Consider the following 18,240-nt stretch of genomic DNA (forward strand, 5'->3'; position numbering starts at 1 on the left):
CAAATAACACTAGGGAACAAGAAAAAAAAGAACAAAAAGTTTTCATCTCGACATGCCATGATTTATTTATTTTTTTTTTTTTTTTGTTGTTCGATATACAAACCATGCAAATCATTAGAAAAATATAAATGGTAAATTTTGTTTGTTTACATCATACTTTTAAGTTAAGGGGGAGGTAGGGTTTAGCGCTAAAAAAAAACACTTTTTTTGTGAATTTTTTACAGAAATATGGCTTAAGATACTAATAAAATCAGTTACATGTTATTGTACATCTTTTCAATAAGTTTTTAAAAAATATTAATAATAAAATATTGACAAATAAGCCCATGACAGAGTTTTTTTGGAGATATGTTTTTCGAGAGGTGCTCTGCGGTGCCAATCGGCATTCGTCGTAGAATCATCTGAAACTAAAAAAGTCGAATTTTTCAGTTAAAGTATGACGTAATGCTCCCCCCTACATTAATAAAATTTTTTTTTTTCATTTTTGTAGTTTTGGTGGCAAAAAAACGTAAAACGAGCATTTTTGGCGAAAAATTTCGCCATATTTGTAAGTGAAAAACAACTTTAAAAAACAAAAAATAAAAAAAAACAGTGTGGGCGGGAGGTATTTTTGATTTAGAAAACGTGTGCCAAATTTGAAAAGAATCGGTTGAATAGTTTCGGAGTTGTGATTGGCACCGACTTTTAAGAAGTCGTTTCGGGAAAAACGCGTTTGAAAAAATGACTCTGAGAAATTATCGATGCTCCGAATTCGAGGTAGAGTGTCTACAAAGGCTATAACTTTGAGAGTTCTGCTCCGATCCACTTAAAATTTTGACACAACATTCTTGAAATGATTTACTATAAGATGAGTGAAGAAAAAAAATTTCGATTTTGTGACCCTACCCCCCCCTTAAGCGTGGACTAAAATCCGATCATATGGGGTACAGAGTATATCAGGCTGCTTCCTTCAAAACCGAAAAAAAATTTAAATACATATTTTTGGACAAAAATTCATCCCAGATAAATTTTGTTTGTTTGTTTTTCGCGTTGAGATGAAAATTCATGTTACCTAATGTAATGACAGCTGACAGCAAACTAAAAACTATCAGTTATGAATGCCAATTTACTGTTTTAAATAAATTTCGATAGAACGCGTTGGAATGATGAGAACATATGAGTGTTTAAAAATGAAAATTTTGGAAATTCAAGTTTAAATGCTTTCCTAAAATTAAAAGGTTCGGCTAAGTCAAGCCAAGTTAACCTCTTAACTTAAATTGGAAAATAGGAGGTATCATTGGACCGTACTTCTTCAAAGATCCTGCGAATCGAACGTAACTGTGAATGGTGAGCGCTACCGTGAAATGATATCCAACTTGTTTTTGCCCAAAATGCAAGAGCTTGACTTGCATGACATGTGGTTTCAGCAAACGGTGCCACATGCCACACAGCACGCGTAACAATGGTCTTGTTGAGAGTCGAGTTCGGTGAACATTTTATTTCACGTTTGGGACCTGTCAATTGGCCACCCAGATCGTGCGATATAACGCCTTTAGATTATTTATTGTGGGGCTATGTTAAAGCTTTTGTTTATTCAGACAAGCCTGCCTCAATTAACGCATTGGAAGACAACATGAAAGCATTTATATGTGAGATACCGGCCGAAACATTGGAAAGAGTATGCCAAAATTGGACTAAGAGGATGGACCATTTAAAGCGCAGTCGCGGTCAACATTTGCATGAAATAATCTTCAAAGATTAAATTATATGGACTGTACTATCGATTTAAATAAAAATTTCATGCATTCTTCTGAATTTTACGTGTGTTTTTTTTTTAACTTTCCTATAGCCCTTAAAAAATCACCCTTTATTTCTCCCTTTTTACACAAAAACTTAATTACTAAGACTATTGTTTTTATACAAACTGGCTGCCACTTTATAGTTCACAAGTATCGAATACAATTAACGTACGATGCCATTTCCAAAAATTTCAAATCTTCCCATAAGGTGATTCATTTTACGCCACCTTGAATCTATTTTTTGTTTTTAAGTCGCCTTCCGAATGGCAGATATTTTTTATCAGACACATTTTCATGGTAGAAATACACTCGGAGGTTTGCCATTGCCTGCCGAGGGGCGACCGTTACTACAAAAAACTTTTTCTTTATTTTTATGTTTGACCGAGTTTTAAACCTACATTCTCTCTGAATTCCGAATGCTAGTCACGCACCAAACAATTCGGCTACGGCGGTCACCGTAGGTTGGTTATTTTAGGGAATTTAGTTATTAAAGATATTGAATCGGAAGTTGGAGAGGGTTTGAGTTGCCGGAGATTTATCTTCTGCAAGCAGATTATATTGGGCAATGGGAGAGCGTATGAGTTATGGTAATTCTTATGCCCGCGTTGAGCGTGCATGTAGTTGGATTTAGAGTAATAGTGTAGCGATTTAGTCAGTAATCTGGTCGTAAATATGTTGGTAAGAGCTCATTTTATTTTTTGTGGTAATACTATAAATAAATAAAAATAAATAATTGGCGCGTACACTTCTGTTAGGTGTTTGGCCGAGCTCCTCCTCCTATTTGTAGTGTGCGTCTTGATATTGTTCCACAAATGGAGGGACCTACAGTTTCAAGCCGACTCCGAACGGCAGATATTTTTATGAGAAGCTTTTTCATGGCAGAAATACACTCGGAGGTTTGCCATTGCCTGCCGAGGGGCGACCGCTATTAGAAAAATGTTTTTATTAATTTTGCTTTCACCGAGATTCGAACCAACGACCTCTCTGTGAACTCCGAATGGTAATGACGCACCAACCCATTCGGCTACGGCGGCCGTACTATAATGTTAAGAAATAAAGCACCATGCTACTTAAAGCTTGCTGAGGTATTTATAGAAGATTTTTATGTTATTTTTTTTCCTTTATATTTTTGAATATGGTTTTTATAACTAATTATTTTAGCTTGTATTCCATAATTTGCTAATTAAGTCATCAATAAACAAAAAGTGTTTATGATAAATGAGCAAAAGCGTCAAAACTAATGTGTTTTTAAATTTAATCGACATTTTAGAAGAGACTACTTTTCGGCACCTTATACACCAAAGGTTAAAATTTAGTCAATTTATTTCCATAATTTTTAATGTAATACAAGGTGATTAAAACAAATCTCCCTGCATTCTCTAACCGCACATTCGCCTTTATATTCGTATTCGTATTCGTTTTCTTACTCACTTTCGTATTGGCACTCGCATTCGCATTCGTTTAAGTGTTCGTATTTTTTTATTCTCACTCAATGAATTTAAAGTTAAGTATGATTCAATTTATTCAATTTATTAAATCTTAATTAAAATCATGATTACAATGACACCCCAGCTGCTGATTCGCATTTAGCATGAAAAGGTTGCTGAGCTGCATTCATGTGGATATGCAAGAATACACACACGTCCACACAGTGATGTATTATCAACTCTCATGTAGATATAAATAAACCGTGCATTGCATAGTGAATTAAACTTAAACTACTAAAAATTACTCGTGCACTGGTATTGCAGATGAGTTTGCTTACAGTGCATCAATTATAACTTGCCTTATAATAGAGCAGGTCGCTTTTGTTGCTGTACAACCCTACTGCGCGAATATGAAAGAATTGCACTGATAACTCTTTGCAAATATTTCCACAAGAGGCATATGAGTAATTTTATATACTAAATATAAGTATATATGTACATTAGTATGGCACAGAGTTGGGCATTAATCGACTATACTTTCAACAAACTTGTAATTGATTAATTTAAAGAAAAGCAATTGCAGTTAATTGCGATTATAATAATTAGAGTCATCTAATATGATCCCAAAGGGTCTAAAAGGTATAGAAGGTATAGTAGTAGTAATACATATTTATTTTTCTGAAATTCAATTTTTTTCTTCCATTTCGCATATAAACATAAATAAAATAGTGAATTAGTTAAACTCCGCTATCAAATAATTTCTATAGAGTACAGCTGAATAAAAAAGCATAAAATTGTTCTCCAAATTTTCATCGTTTTCTCCATTTAAATTGTTTATAATTTCTTTTTCTGTTAATTCTGATTTTTCTAAATAAATACTTCTAAACTCAGTGAGTACAGGAAACCTTCCAATAAAATGCTTCACATTTTCTTTTTAGTTCAGTTTGCAGATGCTGCACATTTTTGAAACGTTTCCGAATTTATTGGTATTTAACATAAGCAGCCCACATCATGCTACGAAAATCATTGAGAAATCTTCAGCCCGCATTCCTTGAAAGGTATATTTTTTACCAATTTGATGCCGAAAAAGTATGCCGAAAAAGTATTTGAGAGACCTTTGATTTAGAGATATTTTTGAACCGAGCTGCCACTTTTTTTTTATTTAAAACCAACAAGATATAATCAAATAAAAATTGAAAAAAGATTCCGGTCTGACATTTTTCAGATCCGAGAGATTCTGTGTTTGGCTTATAATACTCCCGGGTTCCCGGTATTTTAACGTTCCGGAAATCCAGAAATTGTCTGGAATCCTGGAATTCCGGGATCAAAATATTCCACCAATATTTGTCTCGTCAACTCGAAACGGAGTGCTTGAGAAAGCATTATCAGACAATTTTTTGAAAGGCTAACATCCAACCAAAAAGCAAAAATTGAAAAAAGATAAATAAGTAGGGTACGTATTTACAACAAAGTTGTCGAGCACTATGTGTTGAAAAACATTTTTGTACAGAAAATTTTCAAATTTGTAGCGTTACAATTGACAATTGATTTACTATTTTTTTATTTTTATAAATTGTTAATTGTCCTGAAAACTTAAATGTGTCCAAAACTAGCATGGTCAAAAAAATTTTTTGTTCTTAATGCTGCCGTCTACGGCCAAAAAATGAAGGTCTATGTTTTTAATTTTTTTTATTTAATATTTACCCGTATCTTCAACGCTTTTAAAATTACATTGAATTGCCATGGGGAAAAGTATACTTTTTCTCACATTTGTTCGAAAATATTTACAGACCGATATTATTTTAACTCCTTTTTAATTTTCCCTTCCCAGTGGTATAAAAACATTATACCCCGCAACCCACAAAATTAAAAATAAAGCCAAATAATTTATCAATTTTTTAAGGTAATTTTTGGGAAGAGAAAATAAAAGAAGATATTAAATAATAGTGATCTGACCACATTTTATACCAAATTTACCGAAAATAAAAAATAGACCTATAATTTTTTAGTCATAGAAGAAATTCAGAGGTAGCATCAAAAAATATTTCTTAAGTCACACAGTGCAACAAAAACTAATTTTTTTATTTGTTATTAAAGCTGCATACTCAGCCTTTCATTTTGTTATCAAATTAATTTTCTTAAAGTCTTTAAAGTTTCAAAGGATATCGCGTTCAAAAACTTATTGAAAATATTTATATTCCCGCAACTTATGGGATTAGTAAAGATATCAAGGGATTATATCCAGGAATATTTTTATATTTCCTATAATATCCATTTCGTATATCTTATTTCATAGGAGAAAAGTTAAATATTTTTTGCGTTTATATAAAATAGCAAAAAGAACGAAACTGAGGTTTGTATAATTGCATATAGAAATACTTATATATTTATATATATTTAAGATACATATATTCTTCACTAAATAATTCATCAGAAAATTTCAAGGACATTCTATATTTGTCCGGGCGAAAAGTAAACAAAAAAAAAAACATTTGATATCTATGTTTTGCTTTTTCAACACTACACGTGATGTATTTTTTGTATAAACTTACTTATAACCTTTTTATTTACGAGCTTAATTTGTTCTTTTTCCAGTGAGTTGAAAAATTCATCTCGCCCAAAAAGTACAAGTAACTTGCGAATTTTCGAGGTGGGTTATCGGTAAATTTACATCGGCTTTTGACGTTGAAGCATCAAACTTAGCCACTCTGAAACGTTGGTACAACGAGTTCCAACATGACCCTTGATCCTTGCAGGATGAGTTCTGTGATGGCCATTCAAAAACAGTTGCTGTATCAAAAGCAATCGTTGGGCAAAATCATTACATGTTACATGTTACATATCACAAGATATTAATGGGACCAAAATACCTTCAATATTGCATTAAATATGCTCATCAGGAAGTTTTGTCCGCACAGAATACCGCATAATTTAAGAATTGTCCAAAAAAGGACTCGTGTCACATGGCGTAAAGGAATTTTAAAGAAATTCAATCGCGTCGCTTCAAAGCACGTCTATCACAGCGCAACACTTGACGAATCCTGGATTTAGGCATATAAGCCTAGATAAGGTTAATCCAACAAAAGTTGTTCACGGAAGAAGCACCTCAAAGCAAGTGGTGGCGTGTTTTTTTTTTATAAAATCTAGTCGTATTATAACTGAGAAACTTAAAACTGTCAATTCTGAGTAGTATAAAACTATTTGTTTGCTAGAAGTTTTGGGATAATTAAAGAAAACCAACCGCTAAAGACAAATCAGCCGTCACTAAGGCAAACGTATCGGTTCACACAAAAGAGTTTTTCGGCACTCAAAAAATCGAATTATTATGTCATTTACTTACGGTCCTGATTTAGCACCCAATAATGTTTTTTTTTTGCTCCCGAAGCTTTTTCAACGCCTGAAGAAGCTGTAGAAGTCTTTAAATAGCTTGATTTGGAGGATTTCACTTCTGAGTGGCAAAAGTGCTTTAGTTCAAGTGAATGCCTGTAAGTGTATTGACTTCCTAGATTAATATATTGAAAACAAAATTCTTATTATTTTATCAAATATCAAACACGGCCCTCGTAATTTCCACTATTTTGACTTTTTTTCCTGGCTTGTTATGCGACTTTTGAAGCAATTCTATAATTTCTCAACCGAGTCACCTTAATGCGCATACATTTAACTACTTAGGTATATCCGCTCATTTGCTGTAAGACTGTAATAATCCAAAAAATACAAAATTTAAATAAATATGCCGAAATTACCACGATCTATTCTTATGTGCTGTGTAAAAAATGCATAGCGATATTTGCTAACAGCAACTCATTAGCAAAAAATATATTTTTACTTTCAACTGGGTAGGCATTGTAAATCAAAAATTTTAAGGCCGTTTCTCTCAGCATTGTGGTTTTTTGGCTCATGATACTCTTGTAGTAAATGAGGGATATGTTCACACATTTGCGCTTTCCTCAGTTAATGCGAAAAGCCACAATTAAATTGTCTGATCAATCACTGTCTCTCATTCGTTAGCGCCTTTGAAAGCGCACTTTCGCCTTTTGCTGCCAGTGACATTGAAATGGAAAAAGGAAGTTCAAAAACTAAGTTATGGATTGAATTCAATTACTGGAATATGATTTCCTGTGCGCATTAGCAAGCTTCCTTTCCCACTTCCATACGCCCACTATCATATCCTTCCTTTTCTCTTTTTATCGAACACAACTCACTTGCTCGTATGTATGTTTGCTTATCGATAGTTAATTGCTTGCAACTGGTCACACCATATTGCATGCCTCCTTTTCTGTTGCTGTCTCGACGCTAAGCTGCACTACACTCACATAGTCCAACAGCCACTGCATTAGGCATGTAACAGGAAAATGTAATGTAATTTGAACGCTGTGGTACTTCTGCATGCCACGCAAAGCCAATCAATGGTAACAGCGCAAGCCACTGCGTCCGCTGCTACACACACTTACACTACATATATTCATGTCCAATGTGCTTTCCCTTTCCTCATTTATCTCGCATTGCTCTTGATCTCTCTCGCTAAATGTAGTATTAAAGCGTTACCATACATTTGGCTTACAAGGAAAGAGTGTAAAAATCAGATTGCCTGTGGCGTACCAGCAATGACAATTCACTACTCTATACGAATATCAGCAACACAGCGCCCCAGCTGCGGCTGCAGTTACGCCCGTATAATCAAAGATAAACAATTTCTAATTAACTGAGCGCAGCATCCGGCTAACAAAAGGCCAATTTGCCGGGAGGTATGTATAGGAGTATGTGTGTATTTATGCATGTGAAAAAGAAAAAAAAAAACGATAAGAACTAAAGAAAGCGTTGTTAAAAGCGCAACGGACCGCAGTAATATCTATGGCTGTGCAAATGAAATGAGGACATGAGAAAAATATTATGGGGAGGGAAAAAGTGTGCGTATTCAGTGACTGACAAAATTCATTTCACATTTTCACATTTCAGCATTTCATTTACCTCGGCTATACATGGTCGAGCCGGATACGATGGTGTCCGCTGGCCGGCGTGCCGAAATGCTTTCACGTTGGCTGCTGCTGCCAGGCATTGCTAGCGCCATTGCACCCGAACCTCCAGCAGCTGTACCAGTTGTCGTTGTTGCTGTATTGCTTGCATATGCTGGATGTGTGTGTGCATTCTGTTGATGGTGTTGATGTGCTGTATGATGGTGCTGCTGGTGTTGGTATTGGTATTGATGTTGTTGGTGTTGTTGTTGTTGATGGTGCATGTGCGCAGACTTTTGATTGTGCTGATGATGGTGGCCAACGGGAGCCATGCTCGTCGTTGTTGTCTGCCACAAACTGTCCGTGTGGTCTGAAATGTTGAGGCCGTTTGTGCTATGCGCACTTGCACACTCATGCGCACACACACACAAAATAGGATATTATACACGGTTTTTTCTATTGTTTTTGTTTTAGCTTTTTTGTGTGCTTTTGTCGCACGTGCTGCAGCACCAATTGCCGGTTTTTATTTGACTTTTAAAACTTCAATGCGTCTAAGTGATGAACAAAAAGACATGTAGACTATTCTCTGTGTACTCTCTGTCACATTTATTGTGTTTCCAACGAGTCAGGCAATTGTGTTTTTTTCTGTGATTTTAGTATTACTGTATTTGAACAAGAAATCTTAGCACGATTTGTATGCACACTTCGAGATACATTTATTCTGCATGAGTATAAAAAGCTTTCTGCTTACACCAGCGTGCCAAATTTCGGCTGGTTAAAATATAATATTTCTATAATTTCTGTAAAAATGCATTGGATCGCAAGGCAGCAGTTCGCACACATGTGAAAAGCGATTATTATCCGTCTGAATTTCCGTATACATTTTTAAAAACTGAACTGCCAACTTTTAATAAGAGCCAGTGTTCGAAAAATTATTATGAACCTATAAACAAGTATCTGATTTATTACCGATTTTAAATTCTGTCAAATGCATCAAGAACGAACTGTGCATTACAGAAACTTTTACGGGCTAGCTAAAACTAACAAAATAAGCCGGAATAGAATAACATCGCACTCATATGGATCGCATACCGAGGAACGTGTGCCCCTCACGAGAGTAGGTGTTTGCGGACCGGGGAAAAACATACTCGTAAGTGCTAAACAGAAACAAAAGTTTATTTCAAGATGCACTCCCTTTAACCTTAACAACAGGCAGCAATCAAAGTTCTCAACTCTTTTCAGATTACATCAAAACTAATGCTGGAATCTCTCAATAAGCTAAATATCTTAGGCCAGATGAAATGGATTGCAGGGCACATAGGAATTACTTGTAACGAAACGGCAGATAAATTAGCTAATAAAGAGGTGACCTCCGCAAATATAGAACAATTTTGTAGCCTAGTAAATGGTAACTTCTCTCTTATTGAGAAAGTAAGGGAAAGACAAATAAGATCACAAAAAGGCAATCTACCGGACTTTTCGCAATCAAACCCATTCATAGTACTGATATAATAATAATAATAATCTGGTATAAGCATATGGGTACGAAGTGAAAAAATAATATGAAGGAAGTTAAAAAACATTTTTTGTTTACAAGTATCTTTTTAAAATAATCTCCTCTGAAATTTGCATATTTCAGAATCCTTTGAAAATGTTTAAATGGTTTCGCTTTCGCATATTGCCAGGATTTAGTTCAAATAAGTTATGGGCTTTATCACAATTTTTTTGGTAAAGCACAGAAGGAGAAAGAGCAAGGAAAAGCAATGATATTTTTTTTTCTTCTCGCGTAAGTGGTTATCGCGCCAATCTTTATTTATGTATATTGAAGAATAAAAATTTCAAAGAACTTTTCCACTTGTATTAAAAAATAAAATCCTATATATAAATATGAAAATTTGTTAGTTTCTTTGTTTGTAGTTAATCGAATTCTAAGCCATTCATCCGATTAAAATGGAATTTTATTAAGTGATCGTGAGTACGTCCAGGGAAGGTTACGGAATTGTTTTGATTTGTTTGGATTTGCTGACGTGTGTGGAACGAAATAAAGAGTGGCTGCCAAGTAGAATGACTTATCACTTGGCATACGTGTATTCTTCTAATCATTATTTATGAAATTCTTAAGAACAGGGAGTCGTTTTGCAATGCACACATCAGCATAATCAGTTAAATCCAATTTTTTAAACGTAGGATAGTTTATGTTGCGCACCATCTAAAATTGTTTTAGGGAGCCTCAGGCTTACTTTAACAGCTAATTTGATACTTGGAAGCTTGAAGCAATATTTTGGCGTCTATTAATTTTTCCATCCGTAGAGTAACTCTAATTGTCTATTACACAAACCTAAAAAGAACGTGAAGCAAACAAATCCTGGGAAAGGACTAAGCAAGTGCTGACTGCTTTTCGGCTACTGCACTACTATTTTCTCTTCTTCTTCTTCTTCTTAATTGGCGCGATAACCGCTTACGCGATTTTGGCCGAGTTTAACAAAGCGCGCCAGTCGTTTCTTTCTCGTGCTAACCGGCGCCAGTTGGAAACACCAAGAGAAGCCAAGTCCTTCTCCACCTGATCTTTCCAACGCAGAGGAGGCCGCCCTCTTCCTCTGCTACCACCAGCTGGTACCGCATCGAATACTTTCAAAGCCGGAGCGTTTGTATCCATTCGGACGACATGACCCAGCCAACGTAGCCGCTGGATCTTTATTCGCTGCGCTATGCCTATGTCGTCGTAAAGCTCATACAGCTCATCGTTCCATCGTCTGCGATATTCGCCGTTGCCAACGTGCAAAGGTCCAAAAATCTTACGCAGAATCTTTCTCTCGAACACTCCAAGCGTCGCTTCATCGGATGTTGTCATCGTCCAAGCTTCTGCGCCATACGTTAGGACGGGCATGATGAGAGTCTTGTAGAGTGTTAGTTTTGTTCGTCGAGAGAGGACTTTACTGCTCAATTGCCTACTTAGTCCAAAGTAGCACTTGTTGGCAAGAGAGATTCTACGTTGGATTTCAAGGCTGACATTGTTATCGGTGTTAATGCTGGTTCCTAAATAGACGAAGTCTTTTACAACCTCGAAATTATAACTGTCTACAGTGACGTGGGTTCCGATACGCGAGTGCGCCGACTGTTTGTTTGAAGACAGGAGGTACTTCGTTTTGTCCTCGTTCACCACCAGACCCATTCGCTTTGCCTCTTTATCCAGTTTGGAGAAGGCAGAACTAACAGCGCGGTTGTTAAGGCCAATGATGTCAATAGCACTACTATTTTACTCCTACTAATTTTTTCACATTTAATATTTCACATTACAAATACGTAACCAATAATTTCACCTTTTAACTTGCCACTGTGTAGAGTGCATTTTCATCCAAACTTCAATTTTCGTTCACAAGAATTTCTACTGTCGTACTTATTTTATAAATAATAAATTTTTTTAATTAATTAATTTATTAAAATTATGCATTTTAAAATTTCCCATATTTTGTTGGGAGTGAATTAATTCCATAAAATGTGCAAACCAATTTTTAGCGCTGCCGATAAAATATGTATTTAATGTATAAGGTGGCTCGTAATCAATCACCCTCTCAAAAGATATATAGTGCTCGCAAATTGCGTCGTACATCAATCATATTTGACACTTATGAACTAGACAGCCGCATTATGCTAACAGACAAGCAATGAAGCGCATCAAGTTGAAAATATGGATTTCCATCATTTAAAATCATTTTTTTTAACAAAAAAGTTATTGAAAAAAAATTGGATAATAAATTTTGCCTCGACCATTAAAACGACCATCAACTGAATGGTAGATAGAATAATACCATTACTCTTCTCTTAATTTATTTGGTTAGTCGCACGTGCAATTATAGCTGAAAACGAAAATGATTTTATTCCACAGATTTTATATGCGTTGGTCTAGATATCCTGAAAAATTATTTAAGGGGCCGATTTTAGGTATATTACCCTGTTTATTTATTTATTTTTATTATAAACTAGAATTTTTAAATTTCCTCTCAGTTTTTTTTTTTTCATATGAAATCTGCTTACACCAAATACTTTTGCAGATTTATAATAACACTGAGCTCTGGTTTTCAGCTTCTTGTTTTGGAGAATGGTTTGCGTTGCTAATATCACTTAGTTTGCATTCTAAATTCAATGGCGTTTTGTCAGATTGTTTCCAGTTTTCAGGAAAATGGTAATTGAAAATTTTCTTTGGGGCCGCTGAGTGCTCGTTTACATCGTGAATTTTCAAATGAAAGGTCATTTAAGTCAATCTTGTATAACTTTTGTACTAAATTAAAAAAAGTATTTTCAGTGATGGAAACTTTTTTTGCGACTTTTACGCGATCCATTACTTGTCTGTTTGATTACTGTAACTGTCTAATTCACAAGTGTCAAATATGATTGACATAGGACACCATTTGCAAGAATATAAATCTTCCAATAGGGTGATTAATTTTGTGCCACCTTGTATGTATAATATGCGATCAAAACCAATAATAATAATAAGCTCCATTTTATTGTACTTAGACATTTATTAACAAATTTTTTTTTCAACTTTTGCTTATTCCTACATTCTTAAATATAATATTTAAACGTATAGAAAATTATGCAAAAGTCAAATATTTACCCACGAAATTTCTAGCGCTATCTCTAAATTGTATTACATTTACTTTGCTGATCAATATGTAATCCACGGCAAAGCCAGTAGGGTCTGCACAAAGCCGAAAAAAGGCAAGTAAGTATATGTAAACGTATAGTCGTAGTTGTATCAAAACATAATAAAAACCAATCTGTAAAAATCTTAAATACAATCTCGCATTTCTGCAAAAGCAGCAAAATCCACTTGAAAGCGAGTTCTTGGTTCAACTTACATTCAGCAGCGCACCACCGAAGAGGGAATACCGACTCCTACGAATTTCCGGTGGTAAATACAAACAATGCACAAATGCATACAAAATGTTTGTGTGCACATTAGGCTTGGCTTGTAACTATTGTATTTCACTTTAGAATGTAAAGCAAGCAAATGTACCGCCACTGTGGAAAAATCTGGATTTCGGTGTGAACGAAAACTATAGACCGATCAGCCCGCTATCAAACTTGTAAAAGCTCTTTACAACAAGGTAAAGAAAAAGATTGGAAAATAAGGTTGAACTCCACCACATACGGGTGCGAGCTGGATTCCGTTGTTATTATGGTACAAATGATAATCTTCAGATAATTAAAATAGTTATCGTGAAATAACTGGAGTATAAAAAGCAAGTGCGTTTTCCTATGATATTGTGCTGATAGCCGAAAATGTAAGCGATGCGGCAGAAATGCTTCAAGAGTTAAAGGAAGCGGCAGGCAGCGCTGGTTTTAGGATGAACGTGCAGAAAATAAAATTTATGACAAATTTAGTAGCAAATGGTAATCTTATAATACTAGGTTGTTCAATACGTTTTGCGATTCGATAAGAGAGGGCGTTGATATTAGCCAATTTTTTTTAATTGGTACACTCTTCCTATGAACAAATGTGAAGTTTTTTTCAATCTGTTAATTCATTCTTTGTTTACAAGTATTTAGTATTGGCGTGTCACAGTATTTTCTGCAGTAGAAATAATGAAGTATCGTGCATTGATTGACTTTTATCAAAGGAAATCTATGAATGAATGTTGAAAGTGTATAAGGAGTTTTCGCGATCAACTAGTAGAGTAGAAAGTGGGTTGCTGAGTTTAAAGGTAGTCATACAAGCCTTGAAGACGATCCACGTCTAAAAACAGCAACAACACCAGAAATCGTACAAAAAATCCAGGATACCGAATTTGAGTCGAGTGACCGAAAGAGATTAAATAGAAGCCCTAGGCATCTTATTGGGCAGTGTAAGCGATATTTTGGGTTTCAGAAAGCTGTGTACACAATGGGTACCACATTCGCTAACAACATGTTTTAGCGTTTTCGAAAAGATAAAGTGGATTGTGTGCATCGATTAACCAGTAATTATTTATTTATTTATTTATATCAATAGTACAAAGTAAAACTAAGGTTTTTAGCAATACTTCAACATTAGTATATTCTCGTAAAACTAGAATGATTTTATCATGAAAGTTTCTTAATCTAAATGAATTCACCAGTTCATTAATAAATCAATTCAATATAAGTAACTTCACTATAATAATAAGAAAATAAGGCAATGGTAGTAGGGAAAGAAAAGAGGACTTTATAAAAAACAAAAGTAGTAATTAGAAAATAGAGAATAGAATAGAGAGAAATTTAATGCCGTAATAGAATGCAATCAAACATGCCCTATAGTTAAATCTGTTAAGTCCAGTCTTCACAGTGTCGGGTAATGGGCTCCACACTTTTAAAGCATTAATGAAGAATAATCTAGATGATGTTAGGTAACTAAATGATGGAACGATGAATTTGTTGCATCTGGGAGACCTTACTGGTATCAACTTCTCAGTCAGGTCAGTATGGATGAGTCTATCACCATGGCTAAAGAGTGTTCTGAACCTGGTTCATCGGCTCTGAAACGATTTGATGTCCAGAAATCGGCCAAGAAGGTGTTAATTACTTGCAATTGATAAAACAATAGAAAGCTTAGGACACGATTATATTAAAAAGTCCTCGAATAAATAAGTCTACAAGAGCGAAGTACAATAAAAGCATATGTGGAGAGCACAAAGTTGAAATCTGCAACAACAGGTCTTAAAACGAAAACGGCATTATTTTCCATGGCCATTATATTTTTTAAATTTATTTTGCTTATAATGAATTTTTTAATTGCGAAATTTCGGAAAATTATAAAAAGGCATATATGTAAAATTCATTTTTTTACATACCATCCCAAATAAAAGAAATATTAAAAAATAAGTCTTACTTAAGTAATAGCAAAAGAGCAAAACTTTTGCCTTATTTTACTTAAACAAATAAAAATAAAAATGTACTAAACTTTTGTTCATAATTCATACCTAAGAACCGAAAAAATTAGTAGTAAATATGTGCATGCACTAATGACTAATCATCTGCATTTGCGCATATAAAATAGCTTTAGTACTCTAAGCTCAAGTATTTTATAAGCATTATTTGCATTTTTAATTTATTTTGAATTATTTTCAATGTAGTTTTTGCTTGCGAATTTTTTTATTTATAATTTATTTATTTTTTACACCTGAACCCAAATTGCTAACCAACTGACAGTAAAATATTTGTTGCAAAATAAATACCTTCTAGGCCTCAGCTGAACCTACTCAGGTCACTCTGTAACGTTCCTCCTTTAAACACATACTTGAAAGGCTTAGGGCATCTAACAAACAGCGAATAGTGGGCAGAGTTCATGCATTCATCTTAAACAGAAGAGTGGAAGCTGTAGCACTCAGATTATGGAGATCGACTTTGATTAAAACTTCGACATTCATTTTATCAACAGAAGTAGTTCGGCATCTGATATCGTTCATAGGCAGTTCAAAAATGAACATATGGACGAGCATATGACATCTAGCCCCAGCTACTCTTATTGAGGGGCACCTAAAAATATTCAGACTACTGACTACAAACAAAACCCAGTAAAAAGTTTTAAGATGTCTTAGTGTTTCAGAATATGAGAAAGCATTTGCATGCACGAATAAGAACTCTGTGACGGGACTTGCCGAACGGAATCCAAGCATGTATGTAATAGTATTTTTATGAAAAAATATTTTTAAAATACATTTTTAAAATTAAAGTATTACCAAAACGGCAAAATTTTAATTGTAATATACTTGGAATTTATTAAAATAACAATTTATATAACTTTTACTGATAATTAAATAAGGTTAGATTAGGTTGAAGCAGTTGTCCTGTGGGACACACTCAGGCTCATAGCTTATTATAGTGCCACGTGGGAAACTTATCCTTTAAAAAATACATTAAAAAATTGTCTACCTAGAACAGTAAATCTCCGGCTGGAAAGAGTAGGGCAATGGCACAGAAGGTGTGAACCTCATCTAAACAACTTCTGCAGAAGTCATGTGTTTGCACACCCATTCCTTGCGTAGGCAGTGCCCCGCTATGACTGAAATTAGTGTGCTAAGACTGTGCTTATTTTGGCTTAGCAGAAACTCTGTGCGTTTAGCATTGAGAATCGGCCGCAATTGACGGACGTTTCTGCAGGTGGTTTCAGTACGCCATTTTTCGTTCGCTATTCTTATGATTTCCTCATGGATAAGTAGCTATTTGTAAGGGTATGACTATGTCCGTGTCTATGTACTCATACGTCAATTTGGTGCCATCGGCTCTGCAGTTACCTACAATGTCATAATGGCCAGGAACCTATAATACCCTTAAGCGAAATGACGCAGCCATCTCGTTAAGAGATCGCGGCTTTCATTACTGCCATCAGTTCTGCCCGACAAACACTACAGTGGTCTGGAACCCAAAAACTGAAGGGGATCCCCAAATGTTCGGAATACAATGCCTAAGAACAGAAAAAATAAGTCTCAAATCGATTAATAATTAGTTTTTAATCATAAAAAATATCATTAGTGCTCTAAGTTAAATGACTACAAATAGTCCACAAAAAATATTACGCTAAATTGTATTACAATTCTCTGAAGAAAGTAACCATATTTGAAAGCAATTTATAAACAGTATTTCAAGTAAATGCATTGCGTTTTTGAACAAACGATTAAACACAGCAAATACAAATTGTGATGGAATCGAGCGAAATGCCTTTTGGGGCTTAAAAATTCAGAACTGGTTTGCTTGAGGCCCTAAATAAGAATACTTACATAGTTACAGAGCAAATGCCTAAAATGCCTAGCTAAATGTAGTCACCATAACATTACTTTTGGTTCGTTTCACAACACCAGTCTTGCTTACCAAAAGTGGCCCACAACTTCAACTTTCATATCAAGAAAGATGAGGTTCTTACCCATTTCAAGTTGGGAATAGGTTAAGGTCGTTTTACCCTAAGGTCTGTAATTATGGGCTTTACTAGAAAAGATTATTTTATATAATTTTTTAATGCATCAGCTATTCTGAGGGAAACTTAGATGGTTCGATTGGTCATTCGTCCCTATACTACTCCTATACAGGTTCTATTACAAAGCATGTTTCGAAGCATTTGTGCATGTTTAAATGGAACTTCATATTGCTCATTTGCTGCAAGAGTGTCACATTAAAAAAAATGACCATTAGCCCTTTTTTTATGGTATGCAGAAAACTCACGACGATATATACCATATATGGTATATTCACGGTATTTCATTTGATGAAACTGTGTATTTACTTTTACTGAGGCAGATATAGTAAATTGAAAACTTTGAAGCCATTTTTCTAGCTTTTTGTTTTTTTTTTTTTTTTTGAGTTATGATGTTCTTCCAGCAAACGAGCTTTGAAAGGAGCTACTTCAGCGAAATTTCAAACTTCTTTATAGGCTAACGTAGAACTTTGAGAATGTGAGAAAAGTTTATATAGTGCCCATACACATACATACGAGTACATATGTATTTGTTTAAAAACAATTGTATTCATGTGAAACGGAAGCCGAGAAAGTGTGCAGATAAGGAAAGAAAACCCAAAAAAAAAGGCAAATGAAAATGAAAAATACCAATCGCAATGACCAACGAATTGTAAACACTTATCCTTTTAACATGAATTCGTACAGAGGAAACTTTTGGTGCTCATTGTAGCAGCACAAATTCAAATTTCGAATACACAGAAGAACCGAACACTCAACCGGGTGTGTGTAATTTTATTTGATTTTTGTTTTTCACTTGTATTTTTTCGAAACGGCACTGTAACTGAATTGTTAAAGTTTCACAGCGTTTCTTCAATTTTTGTTTTTGTTTTTGTTTTTGTTTTGTTTATTAAATACCTCCAGAGTGTACTCTGTTCATTTTATTTGCCAACAGGATGCGCACTCACACAAATGCACACACCACGTACATGCACCAGCTGCACAAATGGAACGCAAGTAAAGGATAAAGTGAATGCACAAGGAACACACTGTTGTATTGTATTTAAGCAAAGGACCAGCAGGACCAAAGCCAGTTGCACTGTCGAACCGTTCAGTCACCAAAAAACTACTGAGTTGCCATAAAAGCACTGACCACATTTAAAGCTTACCCA

General features: G+C 34.8%; 1 protein-coding gene across 1 annotated transcript in view; it reads right to left on the bottom strand.

Moving 5' to 3' along the window:
• Positions 1 to 17,823, bottom strand: part of LOC129240795 (band 7 protein AGAP004871) — a 150,235-nt gene extending 132,412 nt beyond the window's left edge. The window contains exon 1 of the mRNA XM_054876786.1: positions 17,775 to 17,823. Within this exon, the coding sequence (XP_054732761.1) occupies positions 17,775 to 17,796 (22 nt within the window). The 5' untranslated portion in view covers positions 17,797 to 17,823. The remainder of the gene's footprint in view (positions 1 to 17,774) is intronic.
• Positions 17,824 to 18,240: the final 417 nt, after the last annotated feature.

Source organism: Anastrepha obliqua, chromosome 3 (assembly GCF_027943255.1).
Source record: "Anastrepha obliqua isolate idAnaObli1 chromosome 3, idAnaObli1_1.0, whole genome shotgun sequence".
NCBI lineage: Eukaryota > Metazoa > Arthropoda > Insecta > Diptera > Tephritidae > Anastrepha > Anastrepha obliqua.